At 39.9% G+C, this 16,901-nt stretch overlaps 1 protein-coding gene across 1 annotated transcript in view; it reads left to right on the plus strand.

Moving 5' to 3' along the window:
• The first annotated feature begins 15,874 nt into the window (after nucleotides 1-15,874).
• The window catches only part of tarbp1 (TAR (HIV-1) RNA binding protein 1), a 34,944-nt gene continuing 33,917 nt past the window's right edge, over nucleotides 15,875-16,901 (plus strand). Inside the window, exon 1 of the mRNA XM_082154407.1 lies at nucleotides 15,875-16,861. Within this exon, the coding sequence (XP_082010533.1) occupies nucleotides 15,985-16,861 (877 nt within the window). The 5' untranslated portion in view covers nucleotides 15,875-15,984. The remainder of the gene's footprint in view (nucleotides 16,862-16,901) is intronic.

The raw sequence follows: 16,901 nt of genomic DNA on the forward strand, positions 1-16,901 counted from the left end.
AGATGTTGGTGCCACGTCACGCTCTCCATCGCTGTCTGTCAGACCCACAGGTGAGAGATGGTCCGCAGATGTTGGTGCCACGTCACGCTCTCCATCGCTGTCTGTCAGACCCACAGGTGAGAGATGGTCCGCAGATGTTGGTGCCACGCGTGCTCTCCATCGCTGTCTGTCAGACCCACAGGTGAGAGATGGTCCGCAGATGTTGGTGCCACGTCACGCTCTCCATCGCTGTCTGTCAGACCCACAGGTGAGAGATGGTCCGCAGATGTTGGTGCCACGTCACGCTCTCCATCGCTGTCTGTCAGACCCACAGGTGAGAGATGGTCCGCAGATGTTGGTACCAGGTTCCACTCTCCATCGCTGTCTGTCAGACCCACAGGTGAGAGATGGTCCGCAGATGTTGGTACCAGGTTCCACTCTCCATCGCTGTCTGTCAGACCCACAGGTGAGAGATGGTCTGCAGATGTTGGTACCAGGTTACACTCTCCATCGCTGTCTGTCAGACCCACAGGTGAGAGATGGTCTGCAGATGTTGGTGCCACGTCGCGCTCTCCATCGCTGTCTGTCAGACCCACAGGTGAGAGATGGTCCGCAGATGTTGGTGCCAGGTCACACTCTCCAGCGCTGTCTTTATGGTCCCCAGGTGAGAGATGGTCTGCAGACTTTCCATCACAGTCTTTATCATCACAGTTTTTTGTATTCATGACATGTGTTCTGACTCCTCTTCTATTTTCATTCCACACAACATAAAGCCATTTACGGTATTGTGAAGTATTGATTACAAACACAGCTGTAGACAGTTCTGGCCATACCTCTGAACTCCAATGTGTTTTCTTCTTTGTTATATTGACACCATGGAACTTGTCCTCCACATGTACTCCATAAATCATGTTTCCTAATTTTTTGACCTCTCTTCACTCTACCCATGTCGACATGAAACACATTCTAAAGTAATATCTTGGTAATAAAGCTGTAATCACCTACTCTTCACGACAATCTGCATCAAAGCTTGAATGACAGCTGCAGTTTTTCCGTATTGAACGCGCAGAATGAGTGACAGTGTCGTGTAATGACGCAACAGAACGTTTTAAGACAAAGTAGAAGCCTCCAATGTAATATAAATAATTTTTTAATGACTTCATGCTGCATAAAACTATTATTTTTTAAATGTGTAGGCTACATAACTGTATATTGATCGTATTTATTTCAAAATATAAATATTTGTAAAAATTCTGTAAGATCTGTTAAGCGCAATTCCAAATAAGGCCAGTTAGTGTCACCAACACAATTATAAGTGTGCGTGTGTGTGTGTTTGATACTGGTGTTCCCTAAGTTATGGGGTCCAAATATCCACAGAAATATAGTAATACCAATCAATTTTGACCTTGTGGAATTTTGTGTGTGTGTGTGTGTGTGTGTGTGTGTGTGTGTGTGTGTGTGTGTGTGTGTGTGTGTGTGTGTGTGTGTGTGTGTGTGTGTGTGTGTGTGTGTATGTGTTTGTTGTGTTTTCTGAAAATGTAAAAATGCAGAAATTGTTGTTTGATACGTAGGTTTAGAGGTAGGTTTATTGTAGGACAGAATATACAGTTTGAATATATGCCTATGGAATATCCGCTAAAAAACATGAAAACCCAACTTATGCTTGTTAAAACTTACTTATACTCAACAAGTTATTTTGAAATGTATTTTTCATTTTTATTCATTGGAACCCAGTGGGTACTTGGGAGAAAGCTCTCAGTATTGATGATGATTAGGTTTAGTTAAGTCAATTAGAAATATACTGACTTGCAATGGAATGGTTTGAAAAGTCATAGAAAACTCTCCTGAGTCTCTGTATTTCCCTAAATATTCAGAGTAAGATAAAATAAGAATCACTGTTCATTTTGCAAGAAATACCATAATTAAAGGGTCTTTGGCATAAATTGTCATTTTTAATTAGCGGGTGCATGATCCAGTAATAATCTATATTTTAAAACAAATGACGGTATTGTTTTTTAATATGTTTAGTATTTTGTATTTTCAAGATATACAGTTTGTAGTAAGTGACATAGTTATTTAGATACTTATTTATTTTATATACAAAATCATGAATATTTTTATTGTGGTGTTTCTATTTTTTTCTATTCTGCCACTGGCCAATGCATATGGAAAAAGGACCAAGTCCAAGCATATTTAAGTGCTTCCCTGATGTTGTAAGAAATACAGCATTTTAATGAACAAGTAAAAAAAAAAAAATTCTTTGTAACATATTTAAGAACTCATATTTAACTCTATTTTTGCATTCTTGACAGTTATATTTGAGGATTGTTTACTAAGATCAGTACTTAGTATATAAAAAAAAAATCCTGACATTAAATTGTAGTTGTATAAATATGTATAGGCCTATTTATCAACTTTTTAAAAAATATATATTTGAATCTTGCAGACTTCCATATAAACAATGCAAAACCACAAGTGTGTAAACATTTTATTTAACATTTGGACATAGTAACATATCTAACACAGACAAAACATATGACATTTAGTTATTGTAAAAGAAAAAAAGAGAGTTTGTCTTATGTCAATTGCCCCCCTCTACTGAGTTTTACATCTCTCTCTTCCTAATGGATAAAGCCATTACAAAAAGAAGTTTAATTTGGTCATGAATTTTTCCACCAGTAGGGGTAAAAGGAGAGGTTATGAAATGTGTCCCCTGTCCTCCTCTACTGAATGACACTGGTTTGATGTCTCTGTCTCCCTGATGGACAAAACTATTACTAAAATAAAGTTACTTTTAGACGTGCAATACCCATTACAGCCAGTAGGGGTAAAAGGGGAGGTTATGAAATGTGTCCCCTGTCCTCCTCTACTGAATGACAGTGGTTTGATGTCTCTGTCTCCCTGATGGACAAAACTATTGCAATTTTTTTTTTTTTTAGACATGCAATACCCATTACAGCCAGTAGGGGTAAAAGGGGAAGTTGTGAAAGTTGTCACCTGTCCTCCTCTATTGAATGACAGTGGTTTGATGTCTCTGTCTCCCTGATGGACAAAACTATTAAAACATTTATTTTTATTTTTTAGACATGCAATACCCATTTCAGCCAGTAGGGGTAAAAGGGGAAGTTGTGAAAGATGTCCCCTCTCCCCCTTTACTGAATGACAGTGGTTTGAGGTCTCTGTCTCCCTGATGGACAAAGCTATTACAAAATGAATGTTAATTTCTGACGTGCTATACCCTTTTCCCAAAGAAGGGGTAAAAAAAAAAAAGAGAGGTTGTGAAAAAGACCCCTCTGTTAATTTTAAGTTCGGCACCTCTACCGAACTGCACTGGTCTCATGTCAATGGGCCCTTTAAAATAAAAAGCTGAAACAAAAACACACCCTTTGCGTTGTTACAGTTAGAAACGGAGAAAAGTTGCACTTTCCGGATTTAACCTGGTGCGTTCAAGCACCCACTTCAGCAGTGACACGAGTAGCGTAATGACGTACCTCTCTAGGCCCCGCCCACTCGCGGCCAACGGAAGGCGGGCAGTTGGAAAAGCAAATGCGGTCATTTTATATACTGTCTATGGGTCATTCGGCGGTAGCATTAAACACGCGGAAGAAGAAGTATTAGCAACATCGTACATGCTGTTCAAAAGCAGTGTATATACATCCACACTCTCTGTCTGTCCTCCTAGACCTGAACATACCTCTGTCGGCACTATCTGTTTCTCTGGGTTAAAGGTGAACTAAGTAACTTTTTTTACCTTAACTGAACAGCTTCGGAGTCATTGGAATGGTTATATTACTTATTTCGGGTTGAATGGTGGTCGTTTCGCACCCCCCTGGTGCCCGTGAGCGGAAAATACGCACTTGCAACTTTGAGCCGGCGGGTCGCCGGCCGCCGCGTCAGGAAGTATCGCGTGATATCAGGTCTCGCGATGTAAACAATTGCTTTACGGCCAAAAGAAATCTGCTAAAATGCTGTCATTATTGCGCTCCCTCACGCTGTCCGAACCCGAATGAAGACGACGTTTTAAAGAATGTCCCATCTGCTTTGATGTCGTTGATCTATAGCCTCTGGTGTCTGAGAATCACCAACGAGTTTTTACGACAGTGTTGTCAAATATCTATTCCGAAGCTGTGGGGGGAGCTCTAGAGAGAAACCTGCGAGCAAAAAGCGAGAATACAGCGAAGAAGTCCCGAAGCTACTGAGTGCTGCTTTAAAGCCTAACAATTATAAAATTAGATCCTTGTTTTTAAGAGAGATTATTTCTACGCCTTATGTTATTTCAACGCTATCTCACGACCAATTCGTACGAATGATAAAAAGATGGCTAATTCGTAATTTGTACGATTTGTCTAAACCCACGTGATGGGTAGGTTTAGGGGCGGGGTCAGGGGTAGGTCATTCGTATGAATTCATACGAATTGGCCAATTCGTAAAATATGTACGATTTTACAAAAATCGTACTAATTCGTACGAGTGAGGTCGTATGAATTCGTACGAATTAGCCACTTTGTAAAATGTGTACGTTTTCCCGTGAGATCGGGTTGGTTATTTTCTACTGGAACAGTTTCTTTAATAATGTAAATTGTACTCAAGTTTAGTCATTACCTCAAAAATTCCTCCTTACAAATAAGGTTAAAGAAATCTCATAAATTAATTCATAGAGTTTATCCTACAAAGGTATTCCTACAAAAATTTAAAATTGATATTGATTTAAAATGTTCTTTCTGTGAATGCGCCACTGAAACAATTTCTCATTTGTTTTGGTCTTGCCAATATACCCAGTATTTTTGGAATAATGTGGAGGTTTTCATTGCTGATAATATTTATCTTATAAACATGTGATTTTGGGTTATCAAGGATCGCTCTTTAAAGGATGTTGGTTTTATTATACATTTTATTTTATTTTTATGTAAATTTCACATTCATAAATGCAAGTTTAAAAAAGGCAAACCTCTTTTTATGGTGCTTGAAAAGGAGATTAAAATGTATGTAGATGTGATGTCAAAATCTAAAAATAGTAAAGCAATTAAAACAATTAATATATGCTCCTCCTTCAACATTTTCACATAATATAAAAAAATTAAATATAATGAATGGTGTTGACCTGCAAAGTATATTTTCTGTATTTAAATTGCATTGTGATATCCTATGGAATTGTTATATGTATAATGTATATCTGTTTGTAAACTGATGCTTATGTACCCTCTCGTCTTTTTATTATTATTTATTTATTTATTTTTAAAATTATTATTATTATTTATTTATTTTTTCCTCTCCCTCGTTCCTTCTTGTTGAGGCATGTGAAATATTTTCTGTTATATGAGATATGGCACTGTACATGCTACCTGCTGTTGACAATAAAGCATAAAAAAAAAGTATTAGCAACATCAAATAATTATGTAATTCAAAACTACATATAATGTGTACAAAGTCTGTGCAATCAATCAAAGACTAAAATAAGTTGAAAGATGCCACACAACAAAGTAAGGTCTATTTAATTGAATGGGGGAAAGTTTTTATCTAGAGAGATTTTTTTATATTTAATTTAAAATTTTAGCTGGCCCAATTTTGTGTTTTTGTAATTTTATTTATTTTCTGTATTTTTTTAGATTTAGTTACTTTGGGCCAATATAAACTAAAATGAGAAACGTTGCCTTGGCAAACGTAGCTGAAATAAATTTAGTTTAACTTTGTATTTTATCTCAATAAATGAAATGTTTATGGTTTTAGTTAACAATAATAACCCTGATCTCGATAGGCTACTGAAAAAGCAGTCATACTTGTATTTGCAGTGCTTTATACAATATAGTAAATAGACCATCAGTGTGAGTTTCTCAAAATTCAATTAGCTACAACTCAGAGGATATTGACAGTGAATTAAATTTCTTAGGAAAAGTAGTTTTACAAACATTCTATAAACATCTTAAAGACATTTTCATAACTATTTCTCTAATGTCTGAAAGGAACATTATTGCAGATGAGCGAACACTTGCAGATGTAAATGCAGGCATCAAGAAGTCTCCGTGATGTATAGCCTATACGTGTGCTATCCGGGACAAGTCACTGGAATCTGAAAACAGGATAACATTAGAAGTGATCAAAAATATAATTAGGCCTATGAACACTTTGTCAGTGGCCTATAAGCAAGAGCAAATGCTCTAATAAAGATGGATACAGCATTTTGCTCCACAAGGTGGCGATATGGCACTCTCTCAATGTAAATCTTCTTTGTCAAAAAATATTATGTAAAATATATTATATCTCAGTAGTAAAATGGAGTGGAAAAAAATTAACAATGGCGCAGCATGTTCTGCTTCTAGTTGAAATGTCACTTGTATTGTTTTGTATAGTTGTTTTAGTTCTGGCGCCCCCCTGTGGTAGTTCTCTAGAAATATAAGTGATCACATTTCATGCAGTCAGCTTCTCCTCGATCTTTGGATGCCATCCTTTGTTTTGCGTTTGTGAAAGCATCATCTGTAAGTTAATTCTTCATTATATAATGCTTGATGATATATATTTGCATATATTTGTGATAGGTTTATTTGAAGCTTTGATTTAAAGTTATTTTTTGTGATAGCCTTTAGCTATTAGCCTAGCCTTTCTTTGATACAGCATTCAATGTGTTGATTCCATTCTACTTTGACGTGATAACTTCACTATATGAGTCAATATCTGTATTTGTTGCTATTTTCTTTGTTATTCGATAATTCCATTTAAGTAAATTGATGATACTGATTTAATTTGGGTATTTTCAGATACGAGTTTCAGAACTACATGAATGGTCTTTAGTCATTGTATTATTGTTCTGATTATTGTTTATTTTGCTGTTATTTACAGTTTTACTCCTAATTCATAATGTACCTGGCATCTTATTAAACGGCAAAGACTAAGATGAATCCTGACTCATCTGTACTTTATGGATGGAGTTTGGCTGGCTGTTAAATTGCATCTGTACATGCAAGGAGAACAGTACAGTAAAAAGATGATAATCCTACAAGCAAATCAAGTTACATGGCAGAAGATTGCAGTCATATTTGTACCATGAACCATGACGAGAAACCTACATCCTCTGCTGAGGAAAACGCAGAGAAAACCATGAGCACAGAAGACCGAGCTTCTGAGGCGGGCTCAAAGCACTCACGTTCATCACGATCAACGAGATCATCAAGATCATCAAGGATGTCAGCTAGCATAGCTGCAGCCACTGCACGGGCTCAAGCAGAAGCGGCACGAACTCGTGTATTGTTTGTAAAGAAAGAGAATGCAATCAAACTGGATAAGATTAAATTAGAAATGACCCATAAACTGGACACAGCCAAAATGGAAGCAGATTTGGAGGTGCTCCAACATGAAAAGGAACAAGCTGCTGCTTTGGCCCAGGCAGAAGTGCTAGAAGCAGCGGTAGCAGCAATTGAGGACAGCGTTTCCAGTGCTAGCTTCTCTGTGTCTTCACATAGCAAAGTGGAGCGCACCAAAGACTATGTTGAAACACAAAGTGGGGTGGACCTAAATGAACCAAAAGAGACATACATGCAGAATTCAAATTACAGTAGCAAGCTGTACCCTGAGGCCTCAGACCCCAACTGCTCTGCCCATAGTACCATTAAAATGAACCGTGTACAGGATGCCTTCACTGAATTGCCATCTCAGCCGTTTGATCAGTCATTCAGTGATGAAGTTAAACAGGAAACATATGATCCTCATGCTTCTTGTTTCTCTCAGAGGGAACCTATCTCGGCATGGCCACATTCAGTACCGTTTCACCAGCCAGAAGCCTCAGGTATTTTGGACTTAGCAAAATATTTAGCACGTCGTGAGCTTGTAAATACAAGTCTCGTTAAGTTTGATGACAGACCTGAGAGTTTTAGAGCATGGAAATCAGCTTTTGTTGGAGCCACAGAGGGTGTAGGCCTCACAGCTGGTGAAGAGCTGGACCTGCTTATTAGGTGGCTCGGCAAAGAATCATCTGATCATGTGAAAAGGTTACGGTCAGTTCATGTCAGAGATCCTAAGGCAGCACTATACGTCGCCTGGGAAAGATTAACAGAATGTTATGGTGCGCCAGAGGTGATTGAAAATGCACTTCTGCAAAGGCTTGAAAACTTTCCCAGGGTTCTTAGTAAGGACTTTATCAAGTTAAGAGAGTTAGGTGATCTCCTGACAGAACTAAAGGCAGCCAAGCAAGATGGCTATCTGCCCGGGCTAACATATCTGGATACTGCTAGAGGAATAAACCCCATAGTGGAAAAGCTACCACACTTTCTTCAAGAGAAATGGCTCTCTCACGGCATGAAATATAAAGAACAGTATAATGCCTCCTTTCCTCCTTTCTGGTATTTTGTTAGCTTCGTCTGTTATGAGGCAAAAGCCAGAAACGATCCAAGCTTCACAATTGCCGGTCCTCCTAAAGGTGAGAAATTCTTGAGCAAACAAACACACCAGAGGATGCCCATTTCTGTTCATAAAATTGATGTTTCTCAAAATGCCTACCCCAGTAAGGACTCGGGCACCAGTGATGAAAAGACTAAGAACTGTCCAATACATAACAAGCCTCATCCACTGCAAAAGTGTCGTGGTTTCCGGATGAAGCCATTGGAGGAACGAAAGGCCTACTTAAAAGAAAATGGTATCTGCTTTCGATGTTGTGCATCTTCTTCCCACATTGCACGCAATTGCAAAGCTTCAGTGAGGTGTACAGAATGTGATAGGGAAGACCACACCACTGCCCTCCACCCAGGACCAGCACCATGGGTCTCCAAAATCTCAACCTCTTCAGAGCATGGCGGGGAGGAAGAACGTTCATCGCCTTCTGTGAACAGTGCCTGTACTAAAGTCTGTGGGGATGGTTTGTCAGCTAAATCTTGTTCTAAGATATGCTTAGTTAGAGTGTATCCTAATGGCAGTCCAGAAACCGCTGTCAAGATGTATGCAATGCTCGATGACCAGAGCAACAGGTCACTAGTAAGATCAGAGTTTTTCGAGCTTTTCTGCATTAATAGTCTGGCTTCTCCTTATCTCATGAAAACCTGTGCTGGAACTATTGAAGCTTCTGGAAGGAGAGCTGATGGATTTCAGATAGAGCCAGTTAGCGGTGGTATTAACCTGGCTCTACCTACTCTAATCGAGTGCAATGATATTCCAGATAACAGGGCAGAAATACCTACCCCAGAGGTTGCTCAAAATCATCCTCATCTTAGAAGAATAGCCTCTGAGATTCCAGAAATTGATGACAGTGCCCAGATCCTCATGCTGTTGGGTCGTGATGCTCTGAGAGTCCATAAGGTGAGACGCCAGATAAATGGGCCTCATAATGCTCCTTTTGCGATTAAAACAGATTTAGGCTGGCTTATAGTTGGAGATGTATGCTTGGGTAATTCTCACAAACCAAGTGTGTTGAGTTACAAGACACATGTGCTGGACAATGGTAGAACCTCATACTTTCCACCATGTCAAAGTCACATTAACTTGAAGGATAACTTAAGTCTCACAGCTGAAGTACAAGGTATCCCTTATTTCTATAAGGGTGCAAGGAGAGAAAACCACCTTGGCTGTTCGGTGTTCAGGCGCACAAGGGATGACAACAAGCATGCTCTGTCTGTTGAGGATCATCTCTTCCTGGAGATCATGGACAGTGAGTTTTCCAGAGATAGTGACAATAGCTGGGTGGGTCCGCTTCCTTTCAGATACCCAAGGCCTCAACTTCCCAATAACAGAGAGCATGCTCTCACTCGGCTCTGCTCTCTTCGTCGCACTTTGCTGAAAAAAACAGAGATGAAACAGCAATTTACAGACTTCATGCAAAGATTGTTTGAAAATGATCATGCCGAGTATGCTTCTCCCCTAAGTGATGACCAGGAACGCTGGTATTTACCATTCTTCGGGGTTTATCATCCTAAAAAGCCCAACCAAATCAGAGTGGTGTTTGACTCTAGCGCCCAATATCAGGGTCTGTCTCTGAATAGCGTCCTTTTGACAGGACCAGATTTGAACAACAGCTTGTTAGGTGTGCTGATTCGATTCAGGAAGGAGCCTGTTGCTGTGACGGCAGATATACAGCAGATGTTCCACTGTTTCACAGTGAAAGAAAACCACAGAGATTATTTGAGGTTCCTGTGGTTCCGTGACAATGATCTCGACAAGGATGTAATTGAATGTAGGATGAAAGTCCATGTGTTCGGAAATAGCCCTTCCCCAGCAGTGGCTATCTACGGACTTCATCGGGCTGCCAAAGAAGGAGAGCCTATGCATGGAACTGACACGTATAACTTTGTGAAGAGAGATTTTTATGTGGACGACGGTCTGAGATCATTTCCGACTGCTTCTGAAGCTGTTGATTTACTTCAGAGGACACAGGCATCCCTGGCAGAATCGAATCTAAGGCTCCACAAGATAATGTCAAACAGCCCACTAGTGTTGGCGGCCTTTCCACCTGAAGACTGTGCTGTAGGTATCAAAGATCTTGATTTCGGAGATGAATCCATGCCTTCTCAACGTAGTCTTGGCCTGAACTGGAGAATATCAACAGATACCTTTACATTCCACTCACCAGATAACAGCAAACCTTTGACTCGTCGTGGCATTCTCTCCACTGTTAACAGCATTTATGACCCTTTAGGCTTTGCAGCACCTGTCACGATTCATGGAAGATTCCTGTTAAGAGAGCTGTCAAAGGGAATTGATAACTGGGACGAGCCCCTCTCAGAAGAGAAATGCAGAGAGTGGGAAATGTGGAGAAATTCATTGCAAGACCTGGAGAGAGTTCATGTTCAGAGGACATATAGCCTGAAGTCACTCTCAAAAGCAAAATTTACAGAGCTGTGTATATTTTTAGATGCCTCTGTCAAAGCTATTGGAGCAGTAGCATACCTCAAGACTGTTCATGAAGATGGACAGACCAACGTTGGTTTCGTCTTAGGTAAAGCTAAATTGACACCTCCAGATGAACCTACTATCCCTAGGTTAGAACTTTGCGCAGCTGTGTTAGCTGTCGAGATCTCAGATTTCATCTTGGACGAGATTGATTTTAAACCAGACTCTGTGAAGTTTTTCTGTGACAGCAAGGTCGTATTGGGTTACATACACAATGAAAGCAGGAGGTTCTATGTGTATGTGCACAATCGTGTTCAAAGAATCAGGCAATCATCGAAGGTTGAGCAATGGAATTTTGTCCCTACAGAGCACAATCCAGCTGACTGTGCCTCTAGGTCTGCTCCAGCTTCTCTTCTTACAAACACCATGTGGCTGACTGGACCAGATTTTCTTTATGGATCTTTGGAAAGTGATCTAACCTTGCAAGATACTTTTGAGCTGGTGAGTCCAGAGACAGATTCCGAGGTTCGTCCTTTACCTCAAGTGAGCACTGCTGCCACAAGTATAACTGAGAAACCACTTAACCCAGAACGTTTTGAGCGCTTTTCCACATGGAACTCTCTGTTGAGAGCTGTGACATGCTTGATCCATGTTGCCCGATCCTTTCATTCTATGTCTAAAGGACAGACCTGCAAACGTATAAGCTGGCATAAATGTCATCAACCTTATTGCCTGAGTGAGTTGGCCCAAGCCAAAAAGGTCATCCTTCTTTCAGTCCAAAAGTCTGTCTTTCCTGGAGAGTACAGTGCTCTTATGAGACATGTTGAAATCTCTCAGAATAGTCCTCTCATTAAGTTGAATCCTGTTCTGGGTGAAGATGGGCTAATCAGAGTTGGTGGTCGTTTAACACATGCACCTGTGGTCAGTGATGAGAGATATCCCATTGTTTTACCTGGGCGACATCATATCTCCACCTTACTAATTCGTCACTTCCATGATCAAGTGAAGCATCAGGGCCGTCTTTTCACAGAAGGAGCTCTGCGCACTGCAGGATTCTGGCTGATTAATGGAAAGAGATCTATTAGTAGTGTCATACATAAATGTATTGTATGTCGGAAGTTGCGCGGGAATACAGAGAGTCAAAAAATGGCTGACCTTCCAGAGGAGCGTCTCAGTCCATCCCCACCTTTCACTTATGTTGGCTTGGATGTGTTTGGTCCTTTCTCTGTCTCAGCTCGTCGTACAAGAGGAGGTCATGCAGAGAGCAAGCGTTGGGCTATTCTCTTCACTTGTATGTCAACGCGAGCTGTTCACATAGAGTTAATTGAATCCCTTGACACCTCCAGTTGTATAAATGCACTACGGAGATTCTTTGCCATTAGAGGGCCCGTGAAACAATTCCGGTCAGATTGTGGAACTAACTTTGTAGCTGCAAGCAAAGAACTGGGATTCTCCAAGTTGATGAAGGAACCAGAGATGCAAGAATACCTCACCAACTGCTCTTGCTCATGGGAATTCAATCCGCCCCATGCTTCACACATGGGGGGAGCTTGGGAACGTCTGATAGGAGTAGTGAGAAGGATTTTGGATTCAATGTTGATGCAGTATGCGTCTCGTCCCCTCTCACATGAGGTCCTATGCACATTCATGGCTGAAATTTCTGCAATAATTAATGCAAGGCCCTTAGTTCCAATCTCCTCAGACCCTGACTCACCTCTTATACTGACCCCTGCTATGCTTCTGACCCAGAAGATTGGTGCTCCTCCATCTCCTGGGAACTTCTCAGGTAGTGACATGTTCAGACAACAGTGGAAGCAGGTGCAGAGTCTTGCTGACAATTTTTGGTATCGCTGGAGACGTGAATATCTCCCAACACTACAAAGTCGTCGCAAGTGGAATAGTACTCAACCTGACATTCAAGAAGGAGATCTTGTACTCCTAAAAGACAATCAGAGCCCTCGTAACAAGTGGCCTATGGCTCTTGTGTCCCAAGTATTTCCAAGCACTGATGGGAGAGTACGTAAGGTTCAGTTGAAAGTTACTAAAAATGGATCTGGAAAGGAAGTAAAGTATCTCAGACCAATTACAGAGGTTGTTCTTCTGTTGCCTAAGGAAAATTAAGACTTAAATGAGACATCCTTAGGATGTCTGGCGGGGAGTGTTCTGCTTCTAGTTGAAATGTCACTTGTATTGTTTTGTATAGTTGTTTTAGTTCTGGCGCCCCCCTGTGGTAGTTCTCTAGAAATATAAGTGATCACATTTCATGCAGTCAGCTTCTCCTCGATCTTTGGATGCCATCCTTTGTTTTGCGTTTGTGAAAGCATCATCTGTAAGTTAATTCTTCATTATATAATGCTTGATGATATATATTTGCATATATTTGTGATAGGTTTATTTGAAGCTTTGATTTAAAGTTATTTTTTGTGATAGCCTTTAGCTATTAGCCTAGCCTTTCTTTGATACAGCATTCAATGTGTTGATTCCATTCTACTTTGACGTGATAACTTCACTATATGAGTCAATATCTGTATTTGTTGCTATTTTCTTTGTTATTCGATAATTCCATTTAAGTAAATTGATGATACTGATTTAATTTGGGTATTTTCAGATACGAGTTTCAGAACTACATGAATGGTCTTTAGTCATTGTATTATTGTTCTGATTATTGTTTATTTTGCTGTTATTTACAGTTTTACTCCTAATTCATAATGTACCTGGCATCTTATTAAACGGCAAAGACTAAGATGAATCCTGACTCATCTGTACTTTATGGATGGAGTTTGGCTGGCTGTTAAATTGCATCTGTACATGCAAGGAGAACAGTACACAGCAGTTTCTGTAAATGATTGTACAGAAGACACCAGAAAATAGTGCCATTTGTGCCTGTCTAAAAGTAATGGCCTAGGCTACAGAGTATTTCAAAGACATAATTGCAAACGATATACAGTTCTGCTATCTAGAAAACTAGTCAGAAGTACCAGTCACATCCACCCCGATATCTTTAAAACAGGATTGTTGGTTAATTTCAGCCAAGAAGCTCTAAATTGGTTAGGGTTAGTGTGAGCTAGTTCCAGCCAGATGGACAACCAGGGCTGGAAATCACTGGGGACAGTTGGGAATTTTATATATTTTTATTAATATTTTTATCACTTTCAATGACTTTTAATTTTCAGATGTATTAAATATAAAATATTCTATAATCTTATTACAGTTTTTCTCAATTGCTAAAACACTAAAACCCATTGGCTGAACAAAGTTCTCAGTTGCCTGAACTCATTTAGCTAATTGTGCAGTCTTGTTGTCAATACCTTAAACCATTTCACATGGTAAAACACAATTTGCAGATCTCACTTAGACTTTTCAGCAAAACTCTAAACACGTCACTTTCTCATTCTCAAAACACACTCTAATGCACATGTCATCCACACTGGTACACAAGTGGCAACAATCAAATACAAATAGAGAACACGTGTCATTGATTGAACACAACCACTCAAAACTGATTTAACCTGTGTCAAATGATGCCCAAAGACAAGAAGAAGCACACTGATCACATGTTTACTCCTTTGATTTTTGTCCCTTTTAGTATTGTATTCTGTAGTACAGTGCATTGTGGGCTGTATACTGTACAATGAACACATTGTATGTCTCTGAACATTGTGCTTTCCATTTTTTAACAGCACTGACTGCTCAATAGATTTTGACTGGTTGCAGGTTCATATCAACAAAGAACAAGAATTACAGTATCACAGAGACAAAGGACAAGTTTGTGAGATGCAGGGTACAGTACTGTAAAAATAGGGGTACAAGGAGGAGGAAGAACAAACACATTTTGCAAAGAGCAAAGCAGAGTTGTAATTTCTGATCAATTTTGAGCTACTATGATAGAACATGTTTTCGTTCATCAAAAGACAATGACGGAAACATGATATTTCCTGACAGATTTCAAATAGACGTTAAGATCTAGATGTTTATGATTTAGAATGTATGTAAAACTGCATCTTAACGTCTATCAGATGTTAGTAAACAGACGCTTTACAGGTGAAATTATCTTTAACTTCTTTCAGATGTGCTATAGCAAAACACTATTGTAGCACATGAATTGTACTTTTATCAAGTCACCTTTATTTATATAGCACTTTATACAAATTTGGACAGATTTCAAAGCAGCTTTACATGATAAACAGGAAAATAATGATTCAGTGATGCAAACAACAGTTCAAGGCTTAAGAGCTCTAAAAAGACAATTAACCGTGTCATCATTGTTCAGCTGTTTAGAGTGGCTCAAATCCGTTCAATAACTGTGTAAAGTTCATTTCGGTTATAACATCATTGTTTAGAAGTAGCCTATGATCAATTGAACCCTAAATTAACGAGAGCCGTAGACCACTATATTTAGACCGTAGCCTACGTTCAAAATTAACGTATCTCTTTCTTTCTCATTTTTTTTGCGTCCTCATCCCGAGTTAAACAGAGACAATTACCCCAAAATAAACGATAGTAATGGTTTACGATCTATGCAACAAGTGTATCCGTAGTGGCCATACGTTTTAAGGAGCACAGATATTGGCTTGGAACAGAATTATAGGGGTTTCTTTTTGTTATTAAAAACAAACAAGCAAGCCCACCGTATATTGCAGCCCACCCCAGGTGAGAAAAACTATAGGCTAACACAAACATAACGCAACGCATTACTTTCCATAAAAAGTGATTAAGGCAACTAGCCTACTTACTTTTTAAGGAGTAAAGCAACAAATACATTACTTTTAAAAGCAATTTTTTCCATCACTGACTATGTTTATGCCAGGTTGTCCAAGAAACATCCAATTAACCAACCAAGCATGTTCAAATAATGTCACTCTTGTAGAAATGTGGCTGCTCTGCTCTTAATATTAAGTAAATGTAAAAGTCTGCAAAAAAAAAAGAAAAGAATAAGAGTCCTGATCTTCCTTACACACACACACACACACACACACACACACTATGTGTGTGTTTTGCCGTTATTGGTTATTAGCATACTGTCTATTAGCCACCACGCGCCCCCTGCTGGCAGCAACTTTACACACACAGCGCATGCGCCAATCGTCCACGTAATATTTCAGGAAGTAGAAGCACCGGTTCACACGTGTGAAGAAGGCAAAACATCGAACCGGATTTTACTATTTTGAAGCTGCGGATGTTTTTTATCTTATAAGGGAGATGGCAAATTTTTTGATAAGCACCCTATTGTCCCACTCTCCCGATCCCGAGAGTTTGATCAATAATTTGTGCTGGCCAAGCTCATCACGCCCCGAAATAGAGGAGATTGAAGCTTTAACTGTTTTGATCAAGCAGCTTTCCAATAAATCACAAGAGGAGCGCTTTATTTGTAAGGTGAAGTCAGTTATATGGGATCAATGCATGCCGCTACTGAAAATGATCTCCAGTGCAGAAGATGGAGGTAAGGATCTGCTCAGCTCTGTCTGTGGACTCTTTGCAGTCTGTGTCAGTACCTGTCAGGCTGACGATGTACCTGAGCAGGTAAGTCATGGTCTTCTGCAAGTGCTGATGACGAGAGATGATGGCAACAATGAAACCGGCAGGTTAGACGTAGATGTTGCCATTGAAGTCACAGCAGTGCTGTTATCTAGCATCTCATATGACGGAGACATCATCTCCAGGACTCTATCCTGCACACTTTGCTGTGTCAAAGATCTATCTGACTCCATAGTTTCAAAAATCATAGTGCGGGTCTGGTTCACCATACTCAAGTCCTGCCATAAAGAGGCTGAATCAGAGGTCCTACATCAGATATGGGAGGATTTGCTGTCTTGGCATCAGAGAGATCGGACAGAATCAGTGTCAGCTCGGGTTCTGTTGTGTCTCACTGCTCTCTCTGACCACCTCTACTCCCCGGAAACCTCTCAGGACCGGCCAGATCCTAGAAGATCTCAAAGGTTTTTTAGGGCAATTCAGGCCGGATTGACTCACAAGGACAGTGTGACCCGCAAACGGGCGCTTTACCTGCTCACCAGGTGTGTGGCACTGGCAGAGATCAAGAAAGAAGATGTGTTTACCAGCGTGGAACCCCACACAGGTAGGATGATCTTCAGGATCTGTCTGTGCAACATGTTCAT

Source organism: Leuciscus leuciscus (assembly GCF_965113295.1).
Source record: "Leuciscus leuciscus genome assembly, chromosome: 22".
NCBI classification, from domain to species: Eukaryota; Metazoa; Chordata; class Actinopteri; order Cypriniformes; family Leuciscidae; genus Leuciscus; species Leuciscus leuciscus.